The 16103-nt window shown below is 41.0% G+C and overlaps 4 protein-coding genes across 6 annotated transcripts; 2 read left to right on the top strand and 2 right to left on the bottom strand.

The window, feature by feature from the left end:
* Nucleotides 1–173: 173 nt before the first annotated feature.
* On the bottom strand, nucleotides 174–4887 carry LOC113156407 (cytochrome b-c1 complex subunit 2, mitochondrial). Its single transcript, XM_026351543.1, has 14 exons — nucleotides 4799–4887; nucleotides 3925–4011; nucleotides 3389–3538; nucleotides 3172–3236; nucleotides 3007–3063; nucleotides 2580–2704; nucleotides 2404–2501; nucleotides 2262–2319; nucleotides 2026–2121; nucleotides 1733–1932; nucleotides 1435–1515; nucleotides 1270–1346; nucleotides 730–883; nucleotides 174–534 (listed from the first exon to the last, which is right to left on the bottom strand). The coding sequence occupies exons 1-14, from the start codon at nucleotides 4829–4831 to the stop codon at nucleotides 451–453; spliced, it is 1365 nt and encodes a 454-aa protein (XP_026207328.1). The 5' UTR covers nucleotides 4832–4887; the 3' UTR covers nucleotides 174–450.
* An 800-nt stretch (nucleotides 4888–5687) lies between these two features.
* Nucleotides 5688–6910, top strand: snu13b (SNU13 homolog, small nuclear ribonucleoprotein b (U4/U6.U5)). The gene is made up of 3 exons (XM_026351559.1): nucleotides 5688–5889; nucleotides 6065–6185; nucleotides 6431–6910. Exons 1-3 carry the CDS (start codon nucleotides 5887–5889, stop codon nucleotides 6691–6693), a joined length of 387 nt encoding a protein of 128 aa, XP_026207344.1. The 5' UTR covers nucleotides 5688–5886; the 3' UTR covers nucleotides 6694–6910.
* Nucleotides 6911–7400: 490 nt separating this feature from the next.
* On the top strand, nucleotides 7401–10765 carry crym (crystallin, mu). 2 transcript variants are annotated; one of them, XM_026351552.1, is made up of 8 exons: nucleotides 7401–7622; nucleotides 7705–7855; nucleotides 7934–7996; nucleotides 8103–8204; nucleotides 8414–8597; nucleotides 8683–8804; nucleotides 8901–8985; nucleotides 9124–10765. In XM_026351552.1, the coding sequence occupies exons 1-8, from the start codon at nucleotides 7456–7458 to the stop codon at nucleotides 9195–9197; spliced, it is 948 nt and encodes a 315-aa protein (XP_026207337.1). In that variant the 5' UTR covers nucleotides 7401–7455; the 3' UTR covers nucleotides 9198–10765. The 2 variants fall into 2 exon arrangements, with proteins under 2 accessions (XP_026207337.1, XP_026207336.1); XM_026351551.1 differs by having other exon boundaries at nucleotides 7705–7996.
* On the bottom strand, nucleotides 9889–14445 carry LOC113156415 (ras-related C3 botulinum toxin substrate 1). 2 transcript variants are annotated; one of them, XM_033326817.1, is made up of 6 exons: nucleotides 14150–14445; nucleotides 12919–12990; nucleotides 12617–12749; nucleotides 12112–12174; nucleotides 11516–11675; nucleotides 9889–11394 (listed from the first exon to the last, which is right to left on the bottom strand). In XM_033326817.1, the coding sequence occupies exons 1-6, from the start codon at nucleotides 14182–14184 to the stop codon at nucleotides 11264–11266; spliced, it is 594 nt and encodes a 197-aa protein (XP_033182708.1). In that variant the 5' UTR covers nucleotides 14185–14445; the 3' UTR covers nucleotides 9889–11263. The 2 variants fall into 2 exon arrangements, with proteins under 2 accessions (XP_033182708.1, XP_026207340.1); XM_026351555.1 differs by having other exon boundaries at nucleotides 12632–12749.
* Nucleotides 14446–16103: the final 1658 nt, after the last annotated feature.

Genomic DNA, 16103 nt, shown 5'->3' with positions numbered 1-16103 from the left:
CTTGATCCTATTTAAATGAGCTGTTAAAACACCTGCGATCACACTGTGTAATTAAAGCTACACTCCCACACTCATACAGCCATAATCTACACAGGAGCACAAGCAAATAAGACAAAAAATAACTCAAACTGTATAGTATCTCTGAAAACACACCACAAAAAAACACCAACAACTCCAAGGTAGATAGATTTATTCATTATTTTACATCAGCTATACAGTTAATGTGGACAAATGAGAGCACGGCATTGTGACGCACCAGAGCAGCATCATCTGAATATATACTGTAACAACACCTATAAAACAGCCGGTGGTGTTTGGACGTTATATCTCAGAACATCTCTGCAAAATGTCATGATGGTTTTTTTCCCCTGTTTCTAATTTTCCAAAATGTAAAGGAAATAAATTTTGCTTTTCCGTCAGAGTCGGGGACAGTAGGAGGTGATGAGAGCCTTAGATTTCATCCACGAATGGCGTTTTGATGAGGTTGCCATTGGATGCCATGGTTTTCTTGCCAGACACAAATTTCTTGGCAGCCTGAAAGTAAATAGAAAGAACGTTAGGAACGCCTTAAAAGACAAAATACCTTTTTCCCCCCCACACAGTATGTGAATAACTGAGCCAGTTTTAAAACTGACAGGCCTGTATAGATACAGGGATTTCAGCTAAATGTAACTTGTCTGTCTTTAATATCCTGACGATGACAGAGCTCTGAAAAGAACCATGTCTTACATTGGCAACGTCAGTCAAAGAGATGTTGTCGATGTTTTTGGATATTTCCTCAGCGGACTGGTAGGATCCGTCAGCCAGAGCCTGAGTGCCCATGGCCTCCAGCAATCCCTCTGAAGTCTCCAGACACATGAGTAACTGCCCCTTTAGCTGGGCCCTGAAGCAGGAAACAGATAGAAGGTCATCATAAGCCACAACAGTCCTGAATAGCAGAGGAAAACATGTGACTTGATGTAATTTCTTCGAAGTGCTGCGTATGAGGGAAATAGGAAGACGTTTATTCAACTCTGGTCTTTACAACACCATGTTGTGATCTGTGGTTTGATTTTTTATTTTTTTTTAACCCCTTGAGTTTTGCCATTTCTGACAAAGGGTGCTGAGTGCTTTATGTCAAGCTCCAGCTGGCTCCAGCTACACATTTACTGTACATACGCGATGTAGCAGCAATCCTCTCATTTAACTGTGGGCAAGACAGCAAGTAAGAGGGTTACTTATATAATTTGTTTTGGTCAGGCATTCTTTCGAAACAGTGTCATATCTTACTTGGCCCGAGTGATGTCAGCAGCTGTGACTCCACCATCAGCAACAGCCTTCACCTGGGCAACAGCAGCCTTAATCACCTGTATAGACACAAAAGGCCAGAGGTCACATCTGGATATTGTCTTTAAACAACAGTTACTGCTTCTGTGATATGTATGGGATACTCACATCACCAGCAGCTGCAGCCTGGGAAATGGTGTAGATCCCAAACAGACCAGAGTCAGAGTAGCTTGTATTGAAAGCACTGACCTGTTCAGAAAAAGGGAAATGTTACAGGTGCTCCAATTATTCTTCTGAATATATAATTTAGTGAGTACAAGTTGTAATCTTGTCCTGTTCTGTTTTAACCCGTAAATAGAATGGTTAGCATGCACACACAGCCCTGTAGGCGCTGTCACAATCCCACTCTGATCAAGGAAACATTCATGTGTAAAATGTTTTACAAGTTTAAATACCAACTACTCACATCAAAGGGATCAGCAGTTGCTTTGGCAACGCCCTGGACCAGTTTGCTGGAGGCGCTGGAACCCCTCTTGACATGTGGACCAGCGCCCAGTAAATGCTGCAGCACACTGAAGGCCAGAGCCTCATTGGTGCCTGCCGCTGCTGACTGGCTCACGATGGCCGAATGGACCAAACTGCTGCTGCTGGGCAGACGAATCTCACCTGGAGAAGAGGAGTATAATTAGAGAATATTTCCATTTTCTTGGGATGGAAGTGTTAAAGCTGTAGGAAAAATCAAGTGTTGGTTCAGCTCACCTCCACGATACTGGGCTTTGGCCCCTGTGGTGCCTGCCCCACTGCGGATGTTGAGGAACTGTTCTCCCACTTGCTTCAGCACAGTATGGTCAACACCTGGAAATAAAATCAGAATTTTGATGTTCCTTCTTTCATTTAGGATATCACAGGATATGTTACTTTAATGTCAATTTCTTCAAACATCCTCATGGTGCTGATATTACTACTATTATTAATAAAGGTAAAATGAGCCATACCAAGTCCAACAAGAGCCATTCTTGCACTTGTGAAATTATTCTGGACAAACTGGTGGAGCTAGAGAAAACACAAACGTTATGTTTAGATGAGCATACACACCATCAGACTTGATCTATCAATGAACTCTAGAAAAATACTTACGTGTTCAGACTTGATATTACCAACCATATGGTCTGGGCAGTACAGAGAGTTACACAGGGCGTTTTTGTAGGCTGCTTCATGCAAACCTTCAACCACACCTTGAAAAAAAGAGAACAATCATGAAATGTCTTCTTACTTGAAAAAAGATATTATTGTGCTTCTCGTTTTTGACCCACCTATCTGAGTACTCTGTGCAGCGAGGGCCTTGTCTATCTTCACTCTGGCTGCAAGGTCTGACACCTCCCATGGCCTGAACTCTGGGGCTGTTGTGACATTGATCAAATATTCCATCACTGTGTCACTGCAGACCAATAACAAAGAAAGGAGAAAAACATGTCAGTAAATGCACTGCTAGAACTATGCAATCATCCTGAAAAATTAGCCACTGCAGCACAATCTCCTTCTCTGACCATCAATTATGTTCCAAACACTCATTATTACACTGAAATATACCTAATGACGCTTCATCCACACCACTACTCTCCTGTAACTAACCTCAATTGAATCTGACCAGAGATAACAGAAAGCTGGAGCATCCTAATCACAAGTCTCTAATAATTCTAACTGTAATAATAATTGTATAAATCACACACAAAGACTCACATGTCGTCTCTCAAGCAGTCAACGGTGTAGATCATGTTCTCCCTGGACAAAGTCACACTGCAGAGAAACATGCAGATATCCACATAAGATTATTCATCAGAGAAGACGCTTTTCTGTGATAAAAACTTCTTTCCTGTGTAAAACTTTTTTGGGGAAGTTACTGACCTCAGGTTTCCTCCCACTGCCTCAATACCACGACATATCTTGAAAGCTGATGCGCCTTTGGTTGTCTGAAAATCCATAAATAGAAGTCAACTGCTATTTTCTTAATTTTTTTTTTTTTATTTAATAAATCTGTTCTTGTCCAGTTTCTTGATCTTTTTTGAGTGAACACAGAAAACAGCTGACAAAAGATGCCAGAAGACAACAAACTGCAATATACCAAATTGGAGGCAAGTCTAAGGAGGTGGGTTACACCCTGGTTATCAGGGGTCTCATAACGACATCCAGCCTTGATGAACACTCCGATCTTGGAAGCTGGGGAATAGTTTTCCAGTGAAGCAATCACTAGTCCACTGGGCAGTTTGGTGACCTGGACAGGAGAACACATACAGACATGTCCTATAGTTTCATAATTTCCTTGAAATATTGGATTTTACTTTAAATATAGAACTGAAAACACTTAATTTAGTATTGGTCATCTTAGAACATTTTGACATTTTATGTTCAGCATAGTATTAAGAGAAACAAATAGCTAGTCGGTAAGAGTGTATTTTTCTCTTGACAAACAAACGTGTATCAGCAACCCAAGCACAGTCGTCCTTATCCCTCCCAGACATACATGCACATCCTGGTAGGAATGGGCAGCCCCTGGAGAGAGCCTGATCCCAGCCAGAGGCTGAAGGAGGGACTGGTCTGTTCTTGCAGCTGCATAGTACCGTTTCTATAGAGAAAAAAGATACGTCATCCTTCACCAACCTGCACATCCTGTGGCTGAAACTTCACATGTTCGGCAGCTCCAGAGAACTCCACCTTACGGGCAGCCTGGCCCGCATAAAGCCTAGTCTGCAAAAACAGAGAACAAGTGAATGTGCAGCATTAAACTAATATGCAGCAGACATGCTGTGCTGACTGATGCCTAATGTGAGAAGAAACATCAATGATTTCAAAATGGGACAAACAGTGAGTTCAGGCTTTTATTTTTAATTTCTTTCGACATATGTTTCTTAGCCATTACAGTTACTTAAAAATGGAAAACTGAACATCTTCAATCCCCTGAGAACTTGTCAAACTCCACTGGCTGATGAAGACCATCTCATCAATGTTGAAAAACTCTAGATCTGCTACTAGATGTTGTTTTGTGTTGTCTTTTAAAATCTACTAGTGTTTTTAGTAATAACCCAGACGTCAATACACATTAAAAGCTTGTGTCTTTCTGTCAATGAAGACAGCGTATGGTACAAATTATCTGTAACATGAACGTTACCAGAGGAAGTAATGCTAAGTCAAGTCCACAAACAAACAGCAGGTTAGCTACCCCGTTAGCCAGCGCTAACTCTCAGACATTTTGAACGTCCATAAAGTTGTGTTAATAGTTTTGTAAAGACCACGCTGTGTTGGATTTAACCGTTGTTAAACGACTTTTAATGGTGTAGCGTTATCAGTAGCTTGTATGCTGGTTGAGCACAGAGTTATCTCAGGCTTTAGGTGACTGCTCCCTCGTCTGCTCGTCCTCACAGCTTAATGACTTAACCGTGATGTTTTAAACAATAACACAAAGAGCGAAATATACGTCTTTAATGTGTATTTAATGTCCAGGTATATATGCAGGACGGTTTTGCTATATCCTTACCGACAGCTGACTAATTGCCCGAATCCCCTTCATCTCCCCTCTCTCCTTCTGTCAGGACGATGAAGCAATATGGCCGACCTGAAAGTGCCCTACCCAGAATGCACAGCGCCATTCTTCCTCAAAACAAGCGCTGATTCATTTGAGAGTACGCCCTCTGTTGGAGCGGAGGTGTATAGCGCAGACTGGCCTTAGCCTACAGTGGTTTACAGTCCTTTGAATACTTTACTGAGTAATTTAAGAAAAAAGAAGTGTCCTTTAAAGTCATAATCATGTTATGATAGTAGATGTTGATAGTAGATGTGTATGGATATACATCATGTTCCTCCTAGATGATACAATTAAAATCTGCATCCCATTTCAAAACAAATGGGTCCAAGTTCTAATGGTGATTTTTCTCATGCATGAATGGATGCATAACATAAAGCAATAAATAAATTCCCTATGCTATTACAGTTTGGAAAGAATTGATCCACTGTTTTCTCTGTACCTTCTGCCAGATGGTGTAAACAGCTGTGTGTTGTTTCTTCACAATGTTGGTCAGAAGACTTGTGGATTTATAAGAAATGTAACAATATGTACAAACTATTCAGTACTTAACACACTCCAAAACCTTAAAGATTCTCAGCATATTAAGTTTTATTATCTGAATTCAGCAATTAATTTTCTACTCTTCCATCTGTGCATCTGTCTGCTTATTAGATTAATACACTGCTTTCCATTACAGTTTTAACAGCATTCTTGATCGTGCAAAATGTAATGCTCTACTGGTATTTTCACAATCTTTACGTGAATAAAGAGAAACCATTTTTTTGATTTGTAGTTTTATTGTTTGTAAAAGCACAATGACGTCGCTTCGCACTTCCGCTCGTTTCAGCTGGTGTCCCCAGTGCGCATGTGCACCGTTTCACACGTGCGGTAAACGTTTGGAGTCGCTGCGTGCTACAGAGCTGTTCAGTCCGTAACGCCGCAGAAACAGCTCCGAAAATACACTTTGACTTTTGTCACTCTTACTAACGCAAGTGAAACAAATAGTCCTCCGTGAAGCATTTCGCCGAGAGGGCCGGAATACCAGAAAATCCTAATTCAAAATGGTGAGTTGTGGATTTGCTCTTAACTAACAAGCTAACAAACTAGCTAACTGTTAGCAAGCCGACGACGTTAGACCACAGAGCTAACTATGATTAAACTCGAAGATCATCGTGTCTTTTAACTTCATACACGACTTTCTTGTGCCTAACGTGTTTCTGTTTTTACTTTTACAACCAGACTGAACCTCAAGTGAACCCAAAGGCCTACCCACTGGCCGACGCCACGCTAACCAAAACCATCCTGGACCTTGTGCAGCAAGCATCAAACTACAAGCAGCTGAGGAAGGGGGCTAATGAAGGTGAGGAGATATATAAATATGTAATCTGCGTAAATATTTCAACTGTGATGTTACAAGTCAGGGTCATCTGAAGAAAAATCTGGAAATCGTCACATTTGAGGTCTGTGTTGTTGAAGGATTTCAGTTATAGGGTTTTTTTCTGTGTAAAGACACCAGCTTAGTGTCCCAAATACAGGTCTAACCTGGATTTGCCACTGAAATAATAAGTATAATATCATACTAACCTTGATTATCTTCTTCCCTAGCCACTAAAACCCTGAACAGAGGCATTGCGGAGTTTATCGTGATGGCTGCTGATGCTGAACCACTGGAGATCATCCTCCACCTGCCACTGCTCTGTGAGGATAAGAACGTCCCATATGTGTTTGTTCGCTCCAAGCAGGCTTTGGGCCGAGCCTGTGGGGTGTCTCGCCCTGTCATTGCTACCTCTGTCACCATAAAGGAGGGGTCTCAGCTCAAACCACAGATTCAGTCTGTTCAAATGGCTATTGAGAGACTCCTTGTGTGATTTCTTTTTTTTTTTTTTTACGTCTTGCACTGTTGTGACAAAGGCCCCTTGAAGAAAGGGAAAACAAATTCCCTATTGAAAATAATTTTGTCTGCTGTTTGATTAAAAACAGTTATGTATGGAAAGCTGTTTTGTTTTTTAGGACTGCCCGTCTATTTTGGTATATCGGTTTGCCATAGCATCACCTGATTCATAATAAAATCATTTTTATATAAACTTTGTGTTTCTGTTCATTTTTACTCTTTAATTCCATTTGTATTCATTTAAAACGGTTGAAAGTTGATTATCACCAGTGTAAAAACTAATTCATAACTTTTTCTTTGCTGGCAAATGCAGCAGCTGATAAGTTATCCTGGATGTATTACTGGAGGCCTGTAGCTGATATTGCTATTTGTTTCCCCCAGAATTAAAAAGAAAACATGCTCACGTTGTATACCCTTTCATTTTGGAATTTAATATGAATGAAAACTGCAGAAAACAAAAGGTACTAATGCAAAAAAAGAAAAACACTTGCATCAGTAGTGGAAAAAGTAGTGTTATCCACAAAAATCGGTAATCATTCTGAGCATAAAAATATCTAATCATTCTTATGTTAATAATTCACAACTGGAGGTTTAAATTAAACCAAACAGGGCTGCTCTGTCCTGTCTGAGCTCCTCCTCGTAGACAGTGTTTAAAAAGCCTCACTGCAGCTCTTGAACGCAACTCGCACACAGTCATCTGTTCGTACTTTGGACCAAAGTTGCAGAAGCCGATGCCACCATGGCCGGACCTCCTGTTATCATATGGGAGCATGAAGTCGAGCGGCTGTTGCGGTATAAAGAGCTGATTCCGCGTCTGGAGGAAGCTTTGGGGAAATTCTCCAGACGAGACAGCGCTGAGCTGATCCAGCCTGCGCGCACCACCGTGGCCCTGCAGAAACACAGCGGGTAGGCCTGTAGGAGACTAGTTACGAGTAACTCTAACGGATCAAACATTAACCATCACAGTAACCCCCGCCAACCTTTACAGCTTCATGGGATTAATGCCTACATACATGGAGAATGATGGAGTCCTGTGCGCAAAGATCGTGTGTTTCTACAAGAGGCGGGATGGTTCCACTTTGCCGTCTACTCAGGCCACAGTGGTGCTGCTGGATCCAGAGTGTGGGAACGTGATGGCAGTAAGAAAAACTGTTCTTATCTTTAAGTCAAGTTTGAACAGCTTCAGAGAAGTTATGTTTCCTGTTTCCAACCTGCAGGTTATGGATGGAGAGGTGATCACAGGCATGAGGACAGCTGCAGTCTCAGCAATCTCTGCTAAGGCACAGTTCACTTTCTGTTTTAAACCTCTGTTCACAGGGTCTGTTGTTGAACTGTTGCACCGTTGTTCTTACATTGTCTCTGTCTCTGTGTGTTTCTGTCATGCAGCTGCTAATGCGCTCTGAAGCAGAGGTGCTGGCCATACTGGGGACCGGTAGACAGGCCCTGAGTCATTATAACATCTTCACTGACATGTTTTCATTCAAAGAGGTGTAAAAAGATCTCATTAGATATTTACTTAGACATTGATATAGACATTAGATTAGATTGAGGACCTTGGGCACTATTACAGTCAACTAATAAAACCATTTGAATAGCTTAAATGTTTTATACATTATAGTTGAGATTTAATTTGGTAATTGGTTGATATAATGTTTGGTTTCTCACAAACTGTACCATCCCCTGGCTCTTGGCCACAGGTGCGTGTGTGGAGCCGCTCAAGAGAGGGAGTGGAGAGGTTTGGGCGCTCTGTCAGTGGTCCTGTGACAGCGTGTGTCTCAGTGGAGGAAGCGGTGAGGGGAGCAGATGTCATAGTGACAGTAACAACAAGTACAGAGCCTGTGCTCTTTGGTCAGTGGGTCAAACCAGGAGCCCACGTGGCAGGTGAGAAAACGTCACTGAAGAGGAAAAGTGTGTCCCATTTAAAACTGCAAAATGTCCTGATAAAAATCCTCCTGTTGAAGAACAGCTGTGGGAGCGTGCAGGCCAGACTGGAGGGAGCTGGATGATGTTCTGATGAAGGAGGCAGTGGTGTATGTTGACAGCAGGGAGGGGGCGATGACAGAGTCTGGTGATGTCATCCTCTCTGGGGTCAGTCTGACGGACGTCGATAATGTGACATGCATTATTTTCTCTCTTTGCAGAGAATGTGTGACAAATATATGACTGTGGGTGACCTGTTTTCAGGTACAAGTGTTTGCAGAGCTTGGAGATGTCATTAATGGGACAAAACCTGCTCACCGGGAGAAGACAACTGTGTTCAAATCCCTTGGTAAGCCCTGCTCCTGGAGTAAGACTCCAGAACTCATAACATGTTGACTTTAATTTATTTTACTCATGACAACTACAGTTTCAACTATTATTAACTATTTTTATAGTAATCTGTGTAATGTATTTGTGGTTTTAACAGGAATGGGAGTTCAGGACGCAGTGTCTGCTAATCTGGTATTTGACAAGTGGAAAACTAAAGCCAGTCAACCATGAAGTGGCCAAGTAATGTATTTCAGTGCCAGCCTCTCTGTGTGAAGGAAATGTAGGACAGGAAAACATAACTCTACCAGTACTCTATCACCCAGGAGAGGTTATAACAAAACATGCTGTATAACCTTGAGCAACCTGACGTAAATACTGTGTATTTAATGCTAAAAATTAAAAGTGCTGGTAATCATATCACCAGCACTTTTCATAACAGTTTTTAAGGAATTTATCAAAGCAACTTCAAAACAGTTGAGTCGACACCTAAGCCAGCTGCTCTGCAAGCGGTGCTTTGAACAATGCTAATATCATGTGAAAAATGACTGATGTTTGGCAGGTATGAGTGTGCAAGGTACAGCACAGTCTGATGGGAATGTCTACTGATAGTAGTTAAACATCAGCCTGCTGGTGGCACTAGAAGTAAATGCAGAGGACCATGAATGTCTGCACTGACCTGTAGAGCAGTCAGGCCACCAGCTAAAACCTACTGTCTACTCGAAAGTTGAGTATCTGCCTCTTTTTGAACACTACAAGACTAACTGTTGCTCAAACAACAAGCTGTTTAAAGACTTCCCATCAACCTGTGGGAAAGTCTAACAGGTATTTGTCACTATTTTATGATGAACAAAAATTGTTAAAACACTTGTTACTAATACACTGTTACAGTTGTGTTAGGACAGACGATAAAAGCACAATAAAGCATTTTCAATCAATTTATTTGCTTAAAAAAACAAATAATCATCTTACTATGTGAAAATTAAACAAAATCTTTCAAGAAAGTAAATATAAGCGTGCACTACCTCTGAATCCAGCTTTACACCGCTTCCCTAGAACACTTCTGCATTTGATCATTGCTCATTTCTAAAATAAATGTTTGTATATTTATCTGCCTAATAATTATTGCTCATGGTCATATTGTTGGCTAAACACATTAAAATCATCACTATTTAGAGTGCTAGTACACTGACTCACAGACTTCATAAAACACAGTACTACACATTGTTGAAATGATGCGGTTACAAACCATCAAGAAAGCAACATGAGCATCGTATACTGAATGAAAAGCTTGAATACACAAAATCACTTTCTGAGCAAGAATTTAGTGAAAACTTGAAATGGTGGGTCTAACATTTACAGATAGAGAATGAGCCTGCACAAACAGCTCTAGCTGCGCTGCACCTTCACCTGCTCATAAAACACTGTTTTCATTCAAACGTAGTGAGAGGAGCTCAACGGTTCCACCTAGAAAGCTTTTAGGAACAAAATGAGGTAATGACCTGTTAAATATCTGGGTTTTTAATGGTCATTCACTGCTGATAGTGATTATTATCTTAGCAGCTGCTACAACACTTGGTGTAAGTCAACTAAGGATTCAACCGTTTCTTCATTACTGCATAACAGAATGTTGTACAAGCTGCAACTAAATTAAAAGGAAGAGAAACACATTTTAATATTTATGTAGTGACTACAAAGTGATGACAGCTGACTGAGTTTTGGCAACACCTCGGTCTCATTGGATGACACATAAAAAGGAAATTCTGTCAACCACAGCTGACAAGAGACTGACAAAGGAAAAATGTCTAAAAAAACATTTTATTTCTAAAATTTCATCAAGGCAGCAGGAATCTCTTAGTGTGTAGGGGAAAGAGTGCATTGTAGGACGTCCTTCTTTTATAGAGTTAAATCTGTGATATATTCATGTTCAAGTAGTGTTTCCTTCACAATGTATTAGAAAAAAATTACATCAATTCTTTGTAAAATCCCCACTTCCACCTTAAGCAACCCCACACTCCAAATCAAACCCGCCCCTCCCCAACATTCCCCAAAACCTTACCAAAGTCACTTCATCCTGCCAATGTGAAAGAACTCGACAGTTGTTAGCAGCCAGAACCCAGATCAGACCGAAAACCTTCAGCACTGCTTCAACCTGTGAAGTTCTTTCACATTGAAGTCTGATCTACCAAAGCTGCTGTGTAAGCAAGGACACCGGGTGTGGACATTTGGGCGAACAGGGCCGTCATCTTCTTGCTTCTGAACAGATGAGTTCTGATTTTTTTATTCTGTGTGGCTTTTCATTAAAATAAACTGCACCTTCTCTTCCTCTTCTTAATGGGTGGGGGGCAAAGGACCGCCCTGATGGCTTCATCAAACACTGTCTTAAGGCCACGCTGTGTCAGAGCTGAGCACTCCAGATACTTGACTGCACCTAGTGGCCAGATGAGAGAAAACGAGAAAGAAGGCAAAAGAACAAGTCAGTAAAACTTGCGTGACATGTTCAAATGATCAAAAGATTACATTTTTAGTTGCTCTGTAGAGTCTCTACTGACTTATTTCTTTAGCCATGGCCAAGCCCTGAGGGTAGATAATGGGGGAAAGCTTCTTCTCCTTAAGCTTTTCAATAGTGTCCTTGTCATCTCTCAGGTCCAGTTTGGTGCCCACTAGGATGATCGGTGTGTTGGGGCAGTGGTGTCTCACTTCAGGGTACCACTGCAGGGAGAGGAAGAAGTCAGATTATACAGGATGCAGACAGACTATCTGAGAGACTGTGGAATGTGGGTGGGTTGCTACAAGGTTTCTTTCTCAGTTTCCTGGTTGTTATCCAAACTCAACATGATGTGACCTTTGAGGAACGTACGGGAAATGAAGATCTAAACTTCCACAAACACCAGACGACTCTCAATCCTGCTATTAAAATATATGACTTTGATTTGTTTCATTATATTATTACTGCAAAACTAAAGCATTATTTTGTGAGCAATTGTGTATTTGGTAAAGAAAAAGCTAAGTTTTAAAACTCAAAAAATCTTTTAACATTTAAAATCAAGTTTCAATCTTACCACTCTGATCACAAGTGTTATATAATATTTTAACCTTAGAGAACCAGCATTAACAAACAGCACAGATAAAGAGCGGGACTTCTCACCTTGGCACGGACATTTTCAAACGAAGCTGGACTGACAAGTGAAAAGCAAATGAGGAACACATCCTGAGGAGGGAAAAAAAAGATAATCAATGTACAGTATAATTATAATTATACTTAAATCAGCACTGAGATGTTTCTGTTACAACTAGGACAAGAACAACCACAAACTAACATTAAATCTAATCATCACTGTGATGCTCAGAGGAAGCAGAATACAACAGTGACTGAATGAGAAAAGTCAGCAAATATGAACGGATCGTGGTTAAAAACAAACTAGGCAAAGAGGCCACACTGTTGTGAAGACAAAGAGTGCAAAGAAGAGCCCCCTCTCACTGACTCTAGCCATCCTCCAGACAGTGTATAGGTACTGTAGATACATGGCTCTACTCTGCTGAGAGCACAGTTTCTGTCTTAAGTGTTACAGGCCAGTGCATGAATTCAAATCAGCAGTGTTCATGCTAACATTGTCTGTGCACGGCAATGAGCTGAGACAAGCAGTTGTTACTACCAGTATACGTACTGTCTGTGGGTAGGACAGTGGTCTCAGTCTGTCATAGTCCTCCTGTCCTGCTGTATCCCACAGGCCCAGATTCACTGGCTTCCCATCGACCATCACATTGGCAGAGTAATTGTCAAAGCTGTAAGGAGGGAGGGGTATAATTTATTGTAACACAAATTACTTATCATATTAGCCAATCAAAATATGACTTATCTTCCCATCACATCTGTGGAATATCTTCATCATCTAAACCCTGCCACATTTCCACCTATAGACCACACTACCAGCTGTCATTTTGTGTTACTCACACTGTGGGGATGTACTCTCCGGGGAAGGCGTTGGTAGTGTAGCTGATGAGCAGGCATGTTTTACCCACAGCCCTAGGAAGATGAAAAAAAAGAGAAGGACACATTTACATACTATCATGAGTGCTAAAGACATTTAATATGCATTTGCAGCGTTTTAAACGGTTGTTTAGTGAAACAGTTTCAGTGAGGCAGTTATAATAGCTTATTTAGTAGGTTTAACGTGCTTTTCTTGACACATCAACAAGTCCGGTGAGTCAGGTTTAACCAGGGAGATCTGTAATCTTTTGAGACAACAATGGAAATACGCTTCTAAATTTATTGTTTTTTTTATCGTCTTTAATTTTATTTGTTTTCCAGGACTTCCTGGGTGTGATGGCTAAATATAACTTTAGAAAAGGGCATGTTGGTATCCTTTGATGACCCTGTGTCCAACTTCCTGAGAATATTTTTGTAATCTTCTGTTTTATATTAAGCTTAAAGCTTTGAAATGGCATCAAAAAATAAATAAATCACATGTAAAATGTATCTAATGTTGTTGCACAAAAGGTTTTCTCAATGAGATGATGCCAAAACACAAACCTGCCCTGATCAAGACATGAATCCATTGACAAAGTAAGAAGTACACTGACAATCAGTTTCTTTAAATCAAATCTGCATCTTCTAAAACGTGAAAATATTTATATTTCATTTGCTTTCCACGTACAATACAAATCTATTGAAACGTTGAAGCTGACATGAATATTAATCCTGACTAAATCTGATCATTTATGGACTGACAAAAGTCACCAATACTATTTTTATCATCATACATTTCCTTACATAAATGTCATTGGGCTTTATTTGAAATCTTTATTTCTGCTGATTAACAGTATCCAGGAAAATCTGTTTCTAATATGTTGCAGTGTTGATTAAAGTTCAGTCAAATTCATAATCAGCCGCATCTCTCGACATGGCAGTGTGTGTCGTGCCCAATAAACGGCATGCTGTGACCCAGTCAGTCACACCTAACCGGGGTGTGTGGATAAATCTGTCTGACCCAGCTGGACCGGAGAACAGGCACAACAACAGCTGTTGCTCGTGTTGGCACTTTAGCCGAGGCTCGTTAGCCGCTAGCCAACTGTTGATAACTGGGTCATCACAAACAACCATGCTGGCTTCAAAACGCCCACTATGCGAGTCTAACCTGGACTTTCTGTATGTTAATATAAGTACAAAACACAGTTTCACTCACCCGTCCCCCACCACCACACACTTAATGGCCTGCATCGGACCCAAACAGCGTTACAGCGGCTCGGAGAGTCTCAGTTAGCTTAGCGAGCTAACAGCGGCTAATTTAAACCGCTGCGGCGTCGCACACGAAACGAAAAGACCTCAAGTGCGATCGAACATGTATGCGTCGCTATACAAGTTATCTGGCTCGTCTCGCCTTTTCAGTGACTCTCGGGTGAAACTCCAAAGTTGTAAGACAGAGAGGCAACACCCAGGAAAAAAAAAGGAAAACTCCAGAGTCCAGATTGAGGAAAAAGAAACGCCCCCCGTGGGAAGCCGCAGGTCGCTGTACGTCATTTCCGGTGAGAGCAGCACGGTCCAACGCTGCCCCCTGCTGGTCAGTCTGTGCCATCGAGCCGTGTGTGAGACTACAGTGTCCCAGAGAGGAGGCTACACCTTAGTTAATTAAGGATAAACATCTCACAGGGGGGAGTACACAGCAGTGTTTGATTCTCTAACAGCTGTTTACCAATGATGGTTCAGATAATGGTCCCTCCCGTGAAATGTTTGAGCTAAATTTAGATATGGATGAATATTGCATGAATAACATGATCCCTTTCAGAACTGTTCACAGGGCATGTCATGTTTGTTTTATCAGTTGTACGTACACGGAAATATTCAGAACGAACACCGAACGTTGTTTTAGGAGGAAATGCTTCCATCCAGGAAAGCGTCCATCCATAAATACATTCTGTCATCTTATTTTGTATGTTTATTTGTTTGTGGAATACATGTCCAGCCTCCATTTGAATTTTTATAATTGGTAACTGCTTTTTAGTTGGAAAAAAACTCCAGGTGAGTTTTACAATTTAATGATTTAATCAGTTTGCTCCTACTATAAAGATTGTATGATATAAAGATTGTCTTTGTCCACTTCCTTCCCAGATGACACCCACCTAAAGTAGAATAAAATCCTTCAGATGAAAACCTCTGGGGGTCCTATTCTGCACAAACATCATTTTGACCAGAGAGCAGTGAAACAAAATATAAGCAAGACACATTTTTCAGTGGAGCCAGAACTAGACAGAATGATCTGAGCACTTGGCTTTTTTCTTTCATATACAATCACACTGCAGTACTGTCAACGCTAAAGATCAGCATTTTAGTGTGTCACAGTAGATCGGGCAGTGATCCCAAAACAATTTTAGTGGAAAAAAGAAGAGCTGTAAACCTCTCTGTCTCCTGTTGTTTGTTGTTTACTTTCTCTCCCAGAGTTGTTAACCATGGTGTCTGTAATGGTTCTATTTCTTCATCAATTAATCACTGACTCCATGGTAACCATTGAGTGCAGCATCATCTTCGGTCTCTGCACTCACATTCACTCACTCCCCCATCCCCTCCACACGCACGCACACACACATTAGTAACCTTGACTCTGGATTATGTTATTGGGGGATTTCTCCAGCAAACAAAGCATTAATGGGATAAACGCCAACAGAAAGTGGGGGGTAAAAGCGGGGATTAATGAAGGATAAACAGGCCTGCTGGGGGTACATCAGGGAGGCAGTAAAACATAGCAGTTCCACAGTGTGAGACCCCAGGGTGTCAAACTGAAAAAATACACAGTCAAATCTGGGTCTAATGCAGTATTCACACATCATAAAAAATGTAATGCCTGTATTTTCCAGAATGTCCTACTGACATATTAAGTCATTTTCTGACTGATTGACACACAACCGTGGTTTATCTACAGGTGATTTGGTCTCTTTGGTGCTTTTACAGTTCTAGCTTAATATCAGTGCTTCTTGTTAGACCACTTTTATAGTGACATGCTTTTATTATCATTTATAACCCAAATGCGCATTTGACTTAATGGATGATAAACACTTCTTGGTCTAAGCTGTTGCCAGGCAAACAGTAGGAGAATTGAGAAATAATCCAGCTCCATCCTAACATAGCAGTAAGAGTAGGAACTA

The sequence above is a fragment of the Anabas testudineus genome, chromosome 19, assembly GCF_900324465.2.
Source record: "Anabas testudineus chromosome 19, fAnaTes1.2, whole genome shotgun sequence".
NCBI classification, from domain to species: Eukaryota; Metazoa; Chordata; class Actinopteri; order Anabantiformes; family Anabantidae; genus Anabas; species Anabas testudineus.
This window is presented reverse-complemented; position numbering and strand designations above follow the sequence as displayed.